A 20,045-nucleotide genomic window follows, 5' to 3' on the forward strand; every position below is an offset into this window, starting at 1 on the left:
CAGTTTGCATCAAACGCTCGAGAGACAAATCTAGTCATGTCACAGACAGTCTGATACATGCAAATCCATTTGTGCTGCTGATATCTATTTCCTCATTTGCAAAATCATTTATCATAAGTTATGAAGAATCATGTTGCAATTTGAGTCTCTGAAAGACACATTAGACTTTACAGTGTGGTAAAGTCTTCTTTGTGGCCAACAGAAGAACTGCAGGATTTACCTGCAATACACCACTGAAAAATGCAGTGTGTAACAACTGATAGGACTGCAGATATTTATTTTTAGCATAAAAATAGAAATGCCCTAAAATATTGGAAATCTCAGGAGGCAGGATAGCATAGCGGTTATGTCGCACACTCTACATACGGAGGCTATCGTCCTTTGAGGGGGGCCGGCTGGACTCAACCTGCATCTCCCTTCACGCGTCTCATACCCCACTCTTTCATCCCTCATCTCTAAACACTGTCCTATCCATAAAGGCTTAAAGCCCAAACATAAACTTAAAAAAAAAACATAGGACATTTGTTATGGTGATGGTGCACTGATTACTCCGTAGGTTTATATTATAAAATACCAGAAAGTCATGCAAAAAAGGTCCAACATGACATCTTTTAAAGTATTTTATGTTATTCAGAGCAGCCGTCTTAAACGTAAAGATTCAATAACTTGTGTAAAAAAAAAAGTATTCACAATATCTGAGACTTTGAAACCAAAGATTTGTGTTATATTCACTTTAAAAATGTACTGACAAAATGTGGTCTTCTATGCTGTCCTCTGTTTTTCTTATCTTTCCAACAGGAATGATAAATCTAAAACAATGTGTAAAAGTATTTCTTATTTGTTTAGACATCTTTAGAGCCTGATCTACACATATATTGGTATAAAGCCTTATCATTTTCTTTCTTTATATAAAGGGCTGATGTCACGTAAAGTGTTTTGAGATCATTTCATTTTTTGCTATCTGCTGTGTGAGTTTTTTTACATTTTGTATAAGCTGTTGTGTGGTTTTAGATGGACAGATGACATTTTGTTGTGTGTGTGTGTGTGTGTGTGTGTGTGTGTGTGTGTGTAGCTGTTAATTGCTGAGTTATCACGTTCATTTGTGCATTTTTTTTGTGGGTCAAACTCCCCCAACCATAAGTACACACGCACATATTTTCCCTCCTGTCACTATGCTCTGTAAAACATACTCTCTGTCTCTGTTGCAACACACACACGCACACACACACACACACACACACACACACACACACACACCCTCCCAATTATGCTCCATTATGTCACCCCTCTGACAGTTCCTGAAAAAATATCCCGTTCCCCCTCTGTCACCCTCGACTCGTCTCTCTCCCTGCATTCCTTTTTTTATTTAACCTCCCTCCATTCATCTCCCTCTCCCTCTCTCTCTCTCTCTCGCTCATCCCTTGTTCCTGTGAGACAATGTCTTGCAACAATACCGAGCTTAATCTCCGTATCAAAGCCGTTTTTCCCCTTCACTGAACACACACACATACACACACATACATGCACTTTCACTGGGCTGTCACATGTGTTCTGTTTCTGCATGTTTTGTTTCTTACCAGGAAGAGTTGAAAAGTAGGCACCATCACACATCAATACAGAGCTGCTTAGTTACAGACTTCACAAAACCTAATAAAAGGCCCTTTACTCCAACCTGCAGCCCTGACATGCTGAAAATAAACACTTTCATTTGCTTGATTTGGTGTTCTGACTAATTTACTCAATACATTTTCAGTTTTTCAACAAAGCACATCCACCAGCATCTCTACGATTCACTGACTGAATTTTACCACAAACGTCTCCCCTGATTAACCTTCTCTTTTAATATCTGTTTCTTCTTTCCACTCTGTATGTTGATGCTACTCAAACAAGTCAAATATTCTTGAAATTCAGTAAAAAAAACAGTTCTGTAGGTTTAAATACAGTAAAGGTTTATTATTTTCTGCAGACACTGTTTTGTCTATGTCCTGTGCTATAAAGCCTGCAGGGCAGGAGTAGTGTTTAAAGGGAGATGCTTTAATGTTGCTTTAGCTTGGGCTCAACGCACATGATGGCACACTAATAAGATCATATTTGGGTCATTCTTGTTTGATTAGGGAGGTTTCCTAATCAATCTGATAAAGACCTCAAGTGTAGACAGTATTTCAGTGACACATGAGAAACTGAAATAATTGAGAAAAAATAACATCTTTATGTGTGCGTGTCTTTGCAGAAACAAATTTTACAAGATGATGAGATGATTTAAGAGGAGCTACAAATGCACAGACTTTGCACGATGTGAAAAGAAATGTCTCTATGCATACAGTAGTTTTTGTGCCATATTTGAAGAACTCACACTGAGGCTAAGCTCAAGTCAAATGCGATGACATATCGTCATGCAAGTAAGCATCAAAGCAAACACGAGGCTACACTTCAAGAGAGTTACAGCACCGTATAACGGAAAGCAACATTCAGAACTAGAACTTAATCTCTGAGAATCTGTTGGACGCGCGCCGTCAGAAATACGTTTTTCTTTCTCTTCCTACATGCACGAAAAGTTTCACAATTGCAAAGGCTTCTGAATCCTGCAGAAAATCCCAACTATAAGCAAAACTTCCAACGTTGAAGTACAAAATAATTCCTTCAATACAGTACTATTTTTCTATGTGATGCTATTTTAGTCAGAATACATTGTAATAAAGAAATTCTCTTTGCGACAGTTCAACCGCTGCATCACCTCCCAGCTGATCAAGTGGTTCAGCAACTTCAGGGAGTTCTACTACATCCAGATGGAGAAGTTCGCCCGGCAGGCCATCAATGAGGGTGTGACGGCTTCAGAGGAGATGTCGGTGGGCCGTGATGCCGAGCTCTTCAGGGCGCTCAACATGCACTACAACAAGGCCAACGACTTTGAGGTAAGACGAGCCACATGGCCGCTTTAAAAATGAGTTTAAGTGATGGTAACATCGAGAAACTCGTGTAAAGTTTAGAGAAATTGCATCTGATGGACAGCTCAAGTTTTGGATAAAGAGTTCAGTCAGTATGTAACTGATCTGAACATTTTTCTTTGGCTAAAAGGATTTCGTCATGGTCACAAATTTCTATCTAAATCGCTCATAGTGTAATTTTAAAACTTCCAACATTAACAGTTTCTCAGACCACACAAGTCTCACACACTCACACAAACGTCCTCTACCAAGTCAGCTGTTCAGAGCGCAACAGTCACCTCAGGATTCTGCTGAGGTGTGGATGTCGCAGTGTGTGTGTGTTTTTGTGTGTGTGTGTGTGTGTGTGTGTGTGTGTTCGATGAGGCGAAAGAGGACGCCGCTCGAGGCGCGGGTGTCCTTGTCAAAGCGATTTGCAGAAGTCACATTCTCCCCCTCACTTTTTCTCTCCCAATATTGGTCTGAGGGGACCTGAGGGCCCTTAAACTATTCAACGTAACATCAGCAGCATTTAGATGTCCATTAGCACACACCTCGACGCTGACACACACACACACACACACACACACACACACACACTTTTCTTTTTTGCTTAGGGAGAGAAATGTTGACGCTTAGTTGGAGCTTAAATGCACAAAGAGTAGAGATTTGCAGACACAACACAAACACAAACGCACACACACACAGACTTTAAGGTATCTGCTTTGGAAGAATGAATAGCGACGCTTTGCATCTTTTGCATAACAAGAGTCAGATAGCTTTTCACAGGTGTGTATGTAAAGAACCTGCACAGGAAACACACACAAACATGCAAATCTTCTGTGTGTTTATTCTTGCTGTACTTTAGTGGGGTTATTTTAGAGTCTTCAGGCTAAGGGTCAAACTGGGGTCAGGATTTTGAGAACGATGCTTGCGGCTTTGAACGTCTTTACCCTTAAAGTAAAAATCTATTATTTTAAAACAGAGAGATAACCGTTCTTCAACCTGTAATAAACCTTAATCTCTCCTCTCTCCCTGCATCCATTAGTCTCAGTTCACTTCAGTCCAATATGAAAATCAACTTCAAGACATCAGACACCAGAAACTGAGATAGGCAAAAATGTACAGTGAATAAGATACCTGTATAGTTTGAATAATGACGTGGAGACTTGCAAACAATCACTGTTTGGACAACTTTTCCATGATGCTGCATTCACTCGTAACTCAAAAATCTGGGATGCATTCAATGTTAGAGAGCAAGCTACTATAATGCACACAGCTATCATAAGCCCAAGTTAATGTCTTCAGATTGTTTTGTTAAAAACTCAAGGGATAAAGCAACATAAGAAGAAGAAAAGTGTTCAAATGTTGCACATGAGGGTAAAACCAAGGAGTCTTTAATGTGCTTTCTTTAAAGTAGTTGGTTCGGCTTTTGCCGCCAGTTTTTTGCACGAGCCTTGCTATTGGCTTCATTTTTGGAAACAATTAAACCCCCGCCTGCAACAAGATCGGACTCACAGAAAACTACATTCTGCAAGCGTCCTGAGAGTATTGCTGCCCCACAATAAAACATATCCTGTTGAAAATGGTCTGTACATGAAGTCCAAGGGCTAATTTGCGGCACAAAACGTAGATTTCTTAGAATTAGACGATGCTGATTAAGGCTCGGGTTGAAGTACGTGTGTGTCCTTTGTTCAATGAAGCAATGATGTTTGCAAAGGTAGCTATACATTTTCTTCCTGTACTTTGTCCTCTTCTGTCCCTTCACCTCCCTCCTTCCACCCCCGCCATCCTTTCGTCCGTCTGCCCTGAGGGAACATTACCGGCTAGGGACCCTCTCTCTCTCTCTCTCTCTCTCTCTCTCTCTCTCTCTCTCTCTCTCTCTCTCTCTTCCTCCCTCTCTCCGTCTCTCCCCCCTCTGTCAAACTCAGAGGCGTGAAACTGGAACCGCGGCCGAATCAGCAAGTCTCCCGACACACACACACACACACACACACACACACACACGCACGCACACACACACACACACACACACACACACACACACACACACACACACACACACACACACACGCAGAAGTCTTCTCCTTTAGCCAAATTTAGAATCATCAGAGTTCCACCTTGGTTTGTCCCCCATCACACACCTCCACTCCTCCCTTCCTCCCTCCTTTCCTTTCTTCCTCTCCTCTCTGCTGAATCTGTCCTCTGTTTCTTTGTCTTCTTTTCTCCTTCTCCTCCTCTTCTTTGGGACCTGTCTCTCTCCCTTTTCTCTTCTCGCCCTAACAGCTTTTGTTTCTTCATAAAAATCTGCCTTTTGTCAAATTAGCGGTTTAAAAAGGCCTGTCAAGGTTAAATCATTTGCATATATTATGTGTTTCTTGTTAATCTTAGTCAACACTGTGTTCTTGGGTTTGACGACTGAAAAAAAAATAAATGCTTGCATCATTAGTCAACGAACACGGTCAGCATTTTAAATAGTCTTTGTCAATTACTGCTGTGGAAAGGTGAGTGTAATTTGTCCGGAGTTTTCTGTGTGTTGTCTCTACTATAGTTGGCGTAAACAGGCTTCAGTAATTACAGCAGCTTCATTAATTACCGCCTCCTCTCTCCACCCATTCTTTCAACTTTTCTTTCTTGTTTGCCTCTCTCTCCGTCCTCACCTTCCTCCCCGTTCCCTCGTCTCTGAAACTATTTTGTCCTAATTGCAGCTCTGCCCACAAACTAATGAGCAAGAAAAAGAAAGGAGGCTGGAGAAAAGGGAGCGGAAACAGGGAATAGTCTTCAAATGAAGAGAGAAAGAGAGGGAAAACAAAAAGAGGCACGGAGGGGTTTTTTTTGTTTTTTTTTGCCAGGACACTCGGGGAAAAGGTGTCAGCTTCTACCTTCTGCCAAGAGGAAGAGAAACGTTTTCTCTTCTTTTATATGAAGAACAGATTGAGGAGTTGTTGGTGAAGGCTGCCAGTATAATGGGCATGGGACTCTTCACTTGGGTGGGTGTGTGTGTGTGTGTGTGTGTGTGTGTGTGTGTGCAGGGTTTGGCGTTATGGCTAAAATATGATCAGGATCGTTTTTTCCTGTGTTGATCAGTTTTAGTAATGATTGAAAATACTGCCAGTTTGAAAAGAATCCTGATACGAAAGAAAACATCAAGATAAGGGGATTCTTCAGTGAAACAATGGTTTATAATCTATCACATATTAAGCAGTGTTCCTCTTTTTAATTGGTAAAAACATTGATAAAAGCAGTTTCATTTTGTAATGTGTGTGTCTCTTTAAGGGGGCTGGGAGCTGAGCTGTCGCTTAAGTTTGCACAGCTTGGTCCATGGAGCTTTTTTCATGGTTTGGTGTCACCTGCAGCTCAAACAGGATAAGTGGGTGTGTATTTTACCTGCAAAAAAACTGTAAAATCAACTGCTATTGGTTAAAGTACCTGCAGTGGGATAGGCTGATAGCTCCATAAGAGGTAACACCGTCTTCAGTTTATTATCGCTAAACTGTATTTCTTCTCTTTTTAAATCGCCAAGGCTTGTGTTTGTGTGAAAGTTTTCCGGCAATATTTTGGTGACTTCAGCATGTCAGAGCACACACACACACACTCTGCCAAAGACTAACTGTGACCTGGAGGAGTTGTCATATTTAGGTGTGTGCGTGTGGCTTGTTTGCGTGTCGGCTGAAGAGGGACAATGAGACGTTTTAGCGAAGCCTTCTAGAGGACGTTCTCATCTTTCCAGTTCAAGGATCCTCGCTGCCTCTGTCAGCACCAAACCCCCGGCACAGCTGCGCCTCACACACACACACACACACACACACATGTTCACGACGACATACACACAGATCCTCATTTGTGTTCGTCTGAAAGGGCAGCGATAGTCTCTCTCTCTCTCTCTTGAAGGGTGGGTGTGGCCGGCACCCAAATGTGCCCTTTGACTTTGACGCACACATACACACCTGGAGGCCACAGAGTGGTCACACACTCACATTTCAGGGCTCTCTGGTTTCATAAGCTGTGCACTTTGTGAAAGGCTCAACTTCTCATGTCTTTCTCCGCCGTTTTAGATTCTTTGTCAGCCTTTGTCTCTCTTATTCATCTGTTCACTCATCTTTTTCCGCTTCCTCTTCATCTTCAGACGAGACGGGAAAAAAAAAAAAGAGGGCCAAGCTCGACTCTCAGGAATGGATTCTCAGAGAGGGCTCTCTCTTGCAGATTTAAAAAAAAAGAAAAGAAATGTGAGCTTCATTTTTACAATCATTCACAACAAACAAAAACGCTCATGATTTGTCTGGCTCAATCAGTTTTCTCCTCTTGTCTCGTCCATCTTTCTGTCCTCACCTTCTTCTTTTTGTAACCTACCCAGAAGGCGCGCACACACACACACACACACACACATTTCAAAGACTACACCTGCCTTGCTTCTTTTCCTCTCCTCCCTCTTTCTCCAACTCGGATCCCTCCCTCATGCATCGTGTAGCGCTTAAGGCAGTCTACATACACACCAGGGTTTATGTGATGCAGTTTTTGAAGTCTTTTAGTAACAGAGAGATTTTAATATCTTTTATTTTACTAGTTTACTGTCAAGTGTTAAATACTCCCCTCTGATATTTCTTTTTAAAAAAAAAGTGCAGAAGCATCTTAAACTGAGTTTCTGACTATCATGGGACACCACAACTCCTTCATTTAAATAAAACATCATTCTGTTGTCTCGTGAGAATCAGTTCAGAAAAAGAGATTCTCATTGATAACAAAGAGAACATATTTCTTCTACCTCCATTATGCATTAAAAACAGCTCCCACACCACTTGAATGCAACCTAATATGTGCATATGCATCTGATTTGCTTTGCCAAATGCATTTCTGAGCAGGTCAGGGTGAGAGGATGGGCGTACAGAGCTAAGGACTTTGACACTTGAGACTGAGATTTGCATCCGGCAACATCGTATTAGCTGTAGGCTACTTTAACTCTTGGTTGAGATTAAGAAAAGATCAAGATCTGCAGAAACATAAGAGTCAAACCATCATATGTTATACTTAAAGTCAGCTTTAGATTCTTCAATATTTAACAGATATGTTGATCTTTGCATAACCTTTAACAAGAGCTTGGATGGCAAACAGAAACAGACCAGTTATGCATGTTTTAGTCTACACGAGTAGATAAAAAGGGGAGAACATCTTTTAAGAAGTAGCATCTAAACTTAATGTTTGCGGATAGATGAGGTGCAGAGTATTGCTGATTAAGTTGTGGAAAAAAAGTCATCTTTACTGATGTGGTTCAATTTCCAACAAAAGTTTCGATCACGGAAATATGATTCATTGCCGATAAAGAGAATATTGCAAAAGCGCCAAGTGCCAATTAGATTTAACGGAAAAGTAAGAAAAACTATGAAAAAGAGTATGAACTACTACACACAACGTTAACATTAACAATCCATGTGCGCACACTTATTGTCGTTGTAATTCTGTGTCATTAAGCGAGTATGAGCACCAACTAAGTCCTCCTCTCTGTCGCCTTCTCCGTTTCTGCTTGACAGAGAGCGGTGTGCTGCAGACAATGCCACCTGCCAGTTTCTGTCACTATAATTATAGCTATCTGCTTGCAGTGTGTGTGTATGAAATGTGTGTGTGTGTATGTGTGTGTGTGTGTCTTGGTATTCTAGTGGAGAAGAAGGAGGCATCATCTTTGTCACTGAGCCTGATTGGAGTCACGAGGAGGCAGCGGTGTATGTGTGTGTGTGTGCATATGCTCTTCCTGTATGTGTGTGTGTGTGATTATGAGTGTGTGTGTGTGTGTGTGTGTGTGTGTGTGTGTGCAGTGATTCCCTTCCCCTGCCCCAGCTGTCTCCTTAGCTTTAACAATAGGCCTGCTAACAAAGACGTGGCCTTCAGCCTCCGTCATGTGATACTAGTGGTCTGCAGCCTCTCAGTCAGATGACCCGCGCTATTGTCCTCTATGGGTGACACACACTTGCACACACACCAAGAATACAACACGCACACACACAGTCCGTCAAGGAAGCACAGCACATGTATAAAAGGACACACACAAACTGAAGACACACATAAAGCAGACACACACACACACACACACACACACACACACAAACACTCATGAGATAGTGAGCGCAAGACACACACTCGCGTAGACGCAATCTCAGGACGCAGACCCTTCCTCTGGGTCACATGCAGCCGAACAAAGACAAACTTTATTGTCATTGTCCCGGTGACAGTGAGATCAGTGACTGATTGACAAAAGAGCAGCAGAGAAAGGAAACATATTGCTGATGTCCTGGAGGAGCCCTCAACTTCTTTATTACTTCTAATTTAGGAAAAAAAAAAACTCTGGGAGGTGATTGATTTATTCGCTGTTTACTTCTTCTGAAGTACAAGATGTTTTTTGGGGGGTTTTTTTTCCTGTAAAATGTGTCAGCAACGTGTGATCACACTTGGCCATGGTTGCCATCTGCACAGCAGGTTGAAGTCTGTGCTATAAATGTGATCTGTGTGCAGCAGGAACATAGAACAAAACTGAATCCTCTAACTGGAGATTTCAACCTAAAAGAAACAAACCCAGCGTTAAGTCGACCTTGACCACTTTTAGGGCGATTATTAGTCAAGTTTGACTTGAAAGTCCTTATAGGTCCAACTTGCAAGATATCCTATTTCAACAGAAGAAGAAAATCTACCAGCTTGTAAAACGGGCATCACGTGTTAGAATGTGTAGAAACCAATGCAGAAACATAGGAGAAGACAAAAGTCTTCTAACATGTGGCTTTGAAACACATGTGGGTTACTTCTGGGCACTGACTACTACAGCAGCTTATTGTTTCAAACAAAACCATAGTGTCAAGTCAAATAGAAGCAACTCATGTTGATGCTGAAACGTCATTTAAACACATTAGGTGCCACCTGCATGTTATACAGTAACACCATGTTGTTGTCGTCTCTGTTTTTCTGACAGATCGGGTTGCACAATATTTTCTAAATACTTCAAAAAGGATGCAGCATTTCAATATTTTCTCTTCAAACTTGACACCAAGTACTTTAATAAAACATTTAAGGTTGTGTGCTGTGTAAGGAGAACACAAGGCCTGCTGTCACTCTCTTGTTTATTTTTATGTCCCATTCAAAATCTCTGACTTGAATGTTTTTGTTTTTTAGCGTCAAATCTCATCTTTTCTTCTTTACTCTATGACCTGTTTTCAGTTTTTTAAAGGTTCTGGGAGAGCCACATAGTAAATAGTCTTTCAACACTTTGGCATTAAACGATCCTCTATGACGACAGTTACAGTCGGTGTTTGTGGCAGCAGGAGGGAAACAGAAGCCGAAGCTCGAGGAGCTCACAGATGGAAAGAGGAGAACACATATGCATGCAGGCGGGGGTGTGTGCGTATTTGGGAGTTTGCAACCAAAACAACAAATGTTTCGGTCACAAATGAGGAGCGTCCCTTTAATGTATGAATCAGTTTTGGTGTGATGTAATCAGAAAATCCGGAGCATGCTCAGAAAAAGAAGCAATGGGGGCAGCTTCGACTGAGAATTAAGAAAGAAAAGCTACAATAATGCACAATGTTGAGGTATACATTTCCATTTCCGAGGAAAGGAAAAAGGATGAGAGAACATTTTGAAGGAAGAATCTGTAATCTGGATGTGTGTGTGTTCGTATTTTCCTGCCAGAGTGTGTGTGACTAAAGCCAGGCCTGATAGCGAGGGAGAGAGCGAGAGGGAGAGTGAGGGAGAAGAGGAGGAAAAAGGAAGCAGATGCTTGTGTGTTGGCACTGAAATGATATGTCCACTCAGACACACACTCACATTTTTAGACACACACACACACACACACACACACACACACACACACACACACACACACACACACATGCATATAGTATTTGCTTGGTCTACAGACAGAGCAAAACCTGAAAGAGTTCCAGTATTGTCTCAAAGATAGAAAAGTACCCGACTGACCAAGAGAAAAGTGGCCCTCAATGCCTCGGAGTGAATAAACAGCTACAAAAACATGTGTGTGTGTGTGTGTGTGTGTGTGTGTGTGTGTGTGTGTGTGTGTGTGTGTGTGTGTGTGTCTGTTCTTGTAAAGAGTGCATCTCATATTGAAAGAGTAAAAACGTGAATAAAATGTAATAAAAGAGAAGGGTAAGTTAAAAACGGATCAATAACCAAGTAACACAAGTCAAGCTGAAATTCAAAAAAAGACTTTACAACATGCTAAACAAACGACACGTGTGTGTACACACACTTGAGTAAACATTGTCCGTCTCCTGCGTTAATGGAGGGAGGTAGACAGACTTCAAGAAACACACACATGCATGTGTCTCCTGTTTGCACTCCTCGATAATCCAGCATATGGTGTTTGAACAGTGATTTCTTAAGAGCCTGGTGTGTGTGTGTTTTTCTCCTTTTTGTGCAAGATGGTGTGTAAGTGAGGATGGAAAGAAAGCAGGTGGGAATAGGAACAGAGAGGTGAACGTGTAGAGTCAACTGAGGACACACATACACACACACACATACACACACACACACAGGCCTGACATCTTCATCAGTCTCATGGTTACAGAGAGGAAGGAGAGAAAATGGATTAAACCTTTTTGAGACACAGGGGGGATTGGTTTATATTCAGAGGTGGGGGGGGGGAGGCAGGAAAAGAAATGAAAGATAAAGAGAAGAAGTGTGTCTGATAGGAGGCGTGTAAAGATGAGGGAGAGGCAGAAAGCAGAAGTGAAGGAAGAGAGAGGTTTTAAGGGTGAAAAAAAGAGACACAAAGAAAGGGAAATAAAAGGATAGAATGAGACAAATGCGATAAAAGTCATGAAGAATTTACACAACTAGAGAGCAAAAGTCTAATTAAGTAGCTTATTTCACAAAAGTAGGTATGCACCGATATTGGCCTTGTTGACAGACTTTGAAAAAAGCAAAAGAACATCCCCACCCCTCCTTTACCGAGTCAGGCGAATTAAAGAACTTATTTGAAGGTTTTTTACGTCACTAACTTCAATCAGTGATTTGCTCTCCTTTGTTTTATCTTTAAGACAGAAACTTTTTCATGTAAAAGAAGCCGCGTTAAAACGTTCAAATTAACGAGCAGCAAGGCGGTGTTACACAAAGATACACTTCTGGAATAAAAAAAGCACCAAACACATCAGGGGAGGATTTGCATAACTTCAGAATAACAAAAAATAACATTTGCAAGATTCGACAGAGACCCTTTAGTTTAGTTTTCTGGGTTTGATAATTTAGTATCTCAATCAGATTGTGCAGCAGTGACATGATGAGCAAAGTGGTCACAGTGTTTAGAAAAAATGTGCTGACGTGCAAAGAGATGATCGATGTTCCACGTTTTGTTGGACTTTAGTCTATGTGTTTGGATAAGGCAGTGTATGCATGAAGAAAATAACCTACTTTTTAAAGTCTCCCCTTTATTCTAAAAATAATTTTAGTGCAACACTGCCCTTTTGTGATCGTAGAGACTGAATTAGCTTAGCGGACGTCACTGTTGCTAAGTGCTCATTGCTGTGCACTTCAGGTGTTCCAGTGATGGGTTGAGCTGCTTCGGCTCCTCTTGTGTTTTCACTAATAAAAACGTCACACTCGCTCTAAGATATCAGACAACCAGACAACTTGCTTTTAACGTGACATTGTGGAATAATATCAATATTGATTTAGTAATAGATGTTTGGGTGACTTGCAGAAAAGAACCCAGTTGAGATAAATGTGACTTTGTTTTAGTCCTTCATATATTTTCATAAAACAAGCAACCTTGCCCCACAAAGGAACATTTAAAAAAAAAGGCCTCATCATGGCTTCGATGCAAATGACCGTGAGACAGAGATCAGACAGAGTCAAAAATAGATACATCAGCGAATGCAAATACTGACAGCATGCAACACAGTGGAAACATTTGAGGAAAAGCAGTAAACGCATCAGAGAAATGTAAAAAAAAAAATGTAAAGATGCTGTGATGCTGATGGCTTCTGTCAAAGCAGCAAAGGGACTTTTTTTTTATACAAATATCTTGAAATGAGTGTAATTAGTCGGTTTGTAAACTTGTGATTTCTCCAAAGACTAATATACCAAGAGGAGCACAAGAGAGGAAACTGATGAGGAGAGACAAAAAAAGAGGGAGTGAGGGCGTCCCTGAAGGCCTCTTTGTCGGGCAGCGATTTAGAGATTTACAGGCTCTTGTCCTTCTGTGTGTGTGTGTGTGTGTGTGTGTGTGTGTGTGTGTGTGTGTGTGTGTGTGTGTGTGTGTGTGTGAAGAGAGAGTAATTGAGCCTCCCTTCATCCAATATTTACCCAGCAAACCGGAGCAATCATGCGAATTATGTTTACTGGGAACCAAGTGTCTTTCTTCCTCTTTATCTTTCTCTCTCTTCCCACTTTTTTCCTCGTTCCTCGCTCGCCCTCTCTCTCCTGGCAACTAGACACCATATCAAGGACCAAGCCGGGGACAAATCACACACACACACAAACACACACACACACACACACACACACTGGGGAAACAGGCCCATCTGTATTGATGATGGCCTAATTTAGATCTCTTTATTGGACTGATTTACGATGGCAAGACAAATCTAGGCATCTGGACATAAGTGTGTGCGTCTGTGTGTGAGTTTGTGTGTCTGTCCAGTTGAGCACATACCCAACCTGACACACAATATCCTCTCCTGCTTCATTTCATTCTCCCAGCTTGTGTTTTCCTACCTCTCTGTGAATTAGCGCTGTCCTTTTCTCCCCCCCCCCGTCGTAGCCTCTTCTCAGTGTTTTGAAGTTGACGCACATCATCCTGAAACATTTAAAAAAAAATACACAAATCATTGAATCGTTGAATGGGCTGTGCAAGTGCTGCAACACAAAACCCGAGGTTAAAGCAACTGAATTGCTTTTTGACCTTCTGCACGTCGCATTTCTTGTTTCTTAGATCTTTGAAATTGAGATATTAATGAGTGCGAGCACACAGGAGGAGGCAATGAGCAGAATGTATTCAGACTTTCAGCTACATCCCTGCACATTAGGCACCTAACTAAAGGAAAACTGACGAGAAGAAGCTTCAATTTGAAAACCAAGAGGTCAAAGGTCATGAGCAAACACGTCAAAACAGAAGAAACATTAAGAAAAATCATTTTAAGTTGCTGTTCAAAGGAGTGGATTTGTCTTATTCTTAAGATAAAAGCACAGTTGAACAAAAAGGATGAAGGGATGTAATGCAGGAGGGAGGAGACGCCTCAAAGGCACGCTCATCTTCAAGATCAAGCTCAGGTTTCAACTTTTATTTGTCCCTGTGGGCAGATTCACAGCAGCTTGACTTTGGGGACGTCTGTATTTAGCCTAAAACAACTCAATCTCGAGGAACCTCATGTTTTAGATTTTTCTCTTTATAGAGCGATTCCCCCCAGGATTAATAAAGTATTTCTGATTCTGATAGTTGTAATTTAGTTTTCCTGTTACACTGACGTCAAGGGCACTTGGACCCTCGGTTTGGCATGTGGCTGACTTGACAATAAAGGTGGTACAGTGTGAACATTTTTCTGTGTTTATTAACCATCACCAGAAGGGTTTCATGTCGTAACTTTCCCTTTAAACTGTACAGATGTCTCTATCTAAGTACAAGTCACATGTGTTTGTTTATTTTTGTTGTGTGTGTGTTTATATGTGTAAGGATAGGGTGTGTGTGTGTGTGTGTGTGTGTGTCTACAGTCTAGTCTATAGTGAGACAGTGACAGAGGGCCTCATTGAAATAACCGCCGTCTCAGGGGTCCAGCTAAAAAGAGAGAGAGGGCAGTGAGAGTAGACGGAGTATACGAGAGTCCAGGGAATCATTTAGAGTGTGTGTGTATTAGTGTGTGTGTGTGTGTGTGTTGGGTGATTCATTCGTTCTGGTGGCGGCTAACCTTGGCATGTCCTGCCACGCGTGACGGGGTTACACCCAGACCGCACTCGTCCTCTATGGGGTGTGCGTGTGTGTGTGTGTGTGTGTGTGAGTTTGTTGGGGTGAATGGGAGCATGTACCTCGTCTGGAGGAGTCAGCCTTCTGCGTGTGAGTGTGTAACAGAGTGTGTTAATGTGTGTGTGTGTGTCTGCATGCAAGAACATCAGACAAAGAAGAAGAAGAAGAAGAAGAAAAAAAGAGAAAGGGGAGGGGGGGGTTACACTCGTCAGGTTGTTTTGTGTCTTTGAATGATCTTGCCCCCGGGAGAAAGGGCAGAAAAAAGAATGAAAAATGTGTGCGCGCCATTGTTCTGCTGTCGCACACACACACACACACACACACACACACACACACACACACACACACACACACACACACACACACACACACACACACACACACACACACACACACACACACACACACACACACACACACACACACACACACACACACACACACACACACACACACACCTAAACGCTGTGTGTTGACAGTATATTTATGCTTGCACGTGGAAAGGACAATTGGATCCCTGCAATGCTTTCCCTCTTGTTTAAACTCACACACACACATGAACACACACTGTGACAGATCACAGACAACTGTTCACCTGCCATTGTCAAGGCCTGCGTGTGTCATCCGTCATGACTGTTCATAAGGAACTCTGACACCACACACACACACACACACACACAGACAGAGGCTGTTAAGAAAGGAGAAGTATATTTAGAGGAAGTCGAGAGCTGAAGAAGAACTCTTGGTAAGAACAGTCAAGTATGGACACCTGAAACACACGCACACCTAACCTACTTCTTCATCCTTATCAGCCACAGCGCTGTTTCTCTGAATAGTGAACTCAAATTCAATTTGAAGACGCCCTTCATTTCTCGTTTGTATGTAGATTTAAGAAAGCAGATGTCCCTTTTGTGGACTCTGTCTTTAATGGCTGTTGATTTTGTAGTAGTAGCAGTGTCACATTGTCCAGCAAGACTTCTCAGGGAGCATGGGGTCATCAACTTTACTTTATTGACACGATCTGCAAATACCGCAATGTCAATGCACTACTCTAAACCGTAGTCACCTGCAGCACACCTGCCTCGCAGTCTTCTTTGTATTGTGGAGGTTGTTTGATTTGTTATGTGCACTATTTACTTAATTAGTTCATTTTCTTTCTTGTATGCGGATGATTGACAATAAAAGATGATGTGATTTTGTATGGAAGCCTTCAGTGGACACACACACATACATTATTATTAACATAGTTTTCCAGCTATAACCAGAGACGTCAGCTTGTTTTATTGTGGTCTCCTCTTTAACCTCTTATCCGCAGCATTAGTACACAAAACAAACCCTGAAATAGGCCTAACTTACCTCTTCACTTTGGCCAATGGCAGCAGGTTGTGGTCTGGCCTGTCACAGCCAATTGTTTTGTTTTTTCTTGGTTGATAGATGCGTCCCTGTTATCACAAGAAGACATGAAAAATAATGTTAAACCCAGCTTTGCGATGCAAGATAAGAAGAAAAATCAGTGAAGATCTTGAGAAAACAACCGGAAATGACGAGATAATTGAGTATAAAGATGTGTGTCCTCTTCAGGCTGCTGTTACTTCTGATTCCTATTTTAATGTCCTTATCTGTATTCTCCCTCTGCAGGCCTCGCCTTGTTTAAGTATACTACTACTACTTTCATCTGTATATAATCTCTGGTAATCTGTTGACTGTCTGCCTAAAAGTGAATGAACAAGTGCTTCAACCTTACAGGTGTTTCTTAACTTTCTTTACAATCAGAAACACACAGGTTTATAACCTGGAGCACTTTGATGTTCTTTCAGCGTGATGTTAATGCCCTTTGCACAATGAGGTTTGGAGGCATTTTCTTCTTATCCATTAGGATGGAAATGTTTCACATTGTGTCCCTAACCTTGACAGCAACATGCACCCCACAGCATGAAAAGGCTACTTGATCTCCTCACTGTAGGAGTCAAGCATTCACTATTGATGTGTCAGCCGTCTGTGGGTGTGCTCAAGTGTTTGCACATTTTAGATTTTATGAGTATGTGTTAAGGTACCTTCTTCTGAAGCAACGGCTCTGTATTTCAAGCTTATCATAAATCATATTTTTACTCATTTTCAGGACAAGGGGAAGTTGGTTGAATAAAGTTCCTCTTCAGTTTGAACAATCAAAGCAGGCACTCATCATTTCCCTTTTCTCTCCTTTTGCCCTCCTCCTTCCCCTACTTCCCTTTCCATTATTTACTTCCAGGTTCCTGAGCGATTCCTGGAGGTGGCCCAGGTGACCCTTCGCGAGTTCTTCAACGCCATCGTGGCGGGAAAGGACGCAGACCCGTCCTGGAAAAAGGCCATCTACAAGGTGATCTGCAAACTGGACAGCGAGGTTCCTGAGGTTTTTAAATCCCCAAACTGTCTACAAGAGCTCCTCCACGACTGACTGGGGCGGGGGAGCAGATCCCGCACGCAAGACAAGCCTCAGAGGACATTAGAAGACTTTTAAGAAAACGTAGATTAGACTTTATCGACGTTTGACCTACATGATGCGATGCTGAGACTTGAAGTGATTATCTCGGATATTTGTTGTTTTCGGTCATCTTTTAAGGACAGAACTGCCTTTGAAATGTTTTATAAAACAAGAAAATATTCCTCCTCAAGACTCGGACTCATGAGTCGTTCAGACTAACAAATTATGTCCAGACTTTTATAAAAGGCAAAACAGTGAAAACGAACGTCCTTGCACTTACAGAAGAGCTCCTTCTTGTTAAAACAGCCCGTCTCCAGTCTCGTCCCTCTCTGGAGAAACAACAGGATGAAGAAGATGAAGGATCCTTCTTCATCCTGTGATCATCCGGAGCCAACTAAAAATAAAGAAGATAATATATACAAATCTTTTTATTGTGGATGTTTTTAAGTTTCATGGACATTTTTTGAGACAAAAAAAGTGATGTTTCTGTATTTTTCCTTCTTTGTATAAGCTTCTCTTCTATGATCCCTCAGTCACTCACATAGATACACGTGCACACACAACCACAAACACACAATCTTCTTGAATAGAAAAGCACAGTAGCATTCCCAAATCCTCACCCAAACCCAGACAAGCTGGGTGTCAACGAGCTTAGTTGTTGTTTATTTCCCTTCTTTTCCCCCCTCTTCTTACTGTACTGAGACGTACTGCGTGTTTTCTTTTTTTTTTTTTTTTGACTGTGTGGCTCTCCCTGCCCCATCCCTTCCTTGGTCGCCCCTCTCGGACCATGTTGCATTCAGGTACCCAGAGCGACAGGAAAAATAAGGAGTTCACGATTTAAAATCTTCAGATATGAGAAAATCAGTTCATCCAAACCCCTTTAAATAGTATGGGAAGTGAGTTTTAACTGTGATGAATCAGAAAGTCTCGTTAAAAAGCTTAAACACGCTACATTTTCTGCATCAAAATGTTCAAAAGGTGTTCGAACTTGGTTATATGTTTTATATGGTTGCGTAATAAGGTTGTCAACAATGTTCAAACCAAGAGAAATAGACGTTTTATGCACGGTTATGGGAGGTAAATGGAATACATTTGGCTTGTCTTCTAGGGAAACCACGGGACAATAAACAGATTATAGGTCAGAGATTAAGGACAGAATCCAGCACCCATGATCCCACGCTACTTAACAACATCATCACATTATGTCTGTTATTGTTGTTGTGACTGACAGAAATGACATACTGTGTGTTTAACCTCAGCTTTCTTTAACATTTACTTTCATATTTATTCAACATTTGCAACAAAGTGATGAACGTCTAGAAGACATTTCATTGGTACAAAACGCACTTCAGCGTCGTCAGAACTGACAGCGGCACTTCTTGGTATTTCTTCACTTTAAATTCTGGTGGAGAAATGAATCAAATTTGAGAAATATACGAGGTCAGACTACCATTGGGTTTTTTTTCTGTGTATTGCACTGGTGCTAATGACACTTCCTGTCATTACCTGTAGTTTTCAGGGTGAACTGCAATACGACTACATTTTTCACCTTGACTTTATCTGGATTTTTTTCTACACAGTCCCAAATAAAAATGATCCCAAGAAGTCAGGGAGAGAGAGAGGGCGATATTTAGGAACGTTCACAGGAGCAAGTGGAAGGCGGTGATGAGGTTTCTTATCCTGCAGCTTGTGCAAAGTTGTGAAGCTACGTCACAGTCTTTGATGCTCCTCAGCATGTTCTTTTCCATCCATTCATTGAAACTATGACTAAGTCCAATTACGCAAAACATTGATAATAAAGGCAGAATCTGTTATCACAGCTTCAAACTCTGTGACTTCCTCAGCGTCCTATTTACATCACGTCTTGCCTCCTTACCCGCTGTTAGGAACATGTGTGAACGAGTAACTCAGGATTTTGACCCCATACCTCGAGTCCATTTCGTCCCTCTCTTCATGCTAATTACCTGGAGGCAACTTCCCAAACCTGATTTTAGAATAAGATGATTTTATTGAGAATAAGATGAGTTGTGTAAGCTCTGGGGGTCCCAGAGGGGCGGCCTCACCGACCGGGTCATGTGTGAAGTGTTTGAGGTTTTAACAGCAGAAAAAAAAAAGAACATACGAGAAAATGCTGATATTTGTAGCTTGTATAGATGTAATAATGACTCTGATCACTCTGATATTGTTATTATTTATAATTGAAATAATTATTCCTATTAATGTTATTCTGATGATGATAATGATTATTATTAATGCTTGCTACAGATTTGACCAGTGGTTTACTCATTGTTTCTCCATCACACTGCAACATGAAATAAATTATTCTTTGACAAAAAAGGAGAAGAAGACGGAGGCTTGTTTCTACTTTTTTGCGCTCAGAAGAGGTGCAGAGGGCGTTGACCGTTGCACACAAAAAAAAAAAAATCAGCATCAACTCAGGCAGTAACTAGGCAACATGATGATGGCCACTCCGGCCCTCTCTCTCTCTCTCTCTCTCTCTCTCTCTCTCTCTCTCTCTCTCTCTGGATTCTGTACGGGGGACATGTGATCCCTTGTTGTTGTTGCTGATGAATTGAAAAGAGGAGCGCTGTGTGATTATTGTCAGCACAAAAGCCTCAAAAAGCTGCTGACGCCTAGATTAGCCAGTACAAAGACACAGGGACACACACACACACACACACACACACACACAAAAAGACATAGGTACAGA

The 20,045-nt window shown here is 41.5% G+C and overlaps 1 protein-coding gene across 1 annotated transcript in view; it reads left to right on the plus strand.

Moving 5' to 3' along the window:
• The window catches only part of prox1a (prospero homeobox 1a), a 37,354-nt gene extending 17,671 nt beyond the window's left edge, over positions 1 to 19,683 (plus strand). Inside the window, exons 6-7 of the mRNA XM_020642183.3 lie at positions 2,718 to 2,912; positions 17,123 to 19,683. Coding sequence (XP_020497839.1) covers positions 2,718 to 2,912; positions 17,123 to 17,308 — 381 coding nt within the window. The 3' untranslated portion in view covers positions 17,309 to 19,683. The remainder of the gene's footprint in view (positions 1 to 2,717; positions 2,913 to 17,122) is intronic.
• Positions 19,684 to 20,045: the final 362 nt, after the last annotated feature.

The sequence above is a fragment of the Labrus bergylta genome, chromosome 24, assembly GCF_963930695.1.
Source record: "Labrus bergylta chromosome 24, fLabBer1.1, whole genome shotgun sequence".
NCBI lineage: Eukaryota > Metazoa > Chordata > Actinopteri > Labriformes > Labridae > Labrus > Labrus bergylta.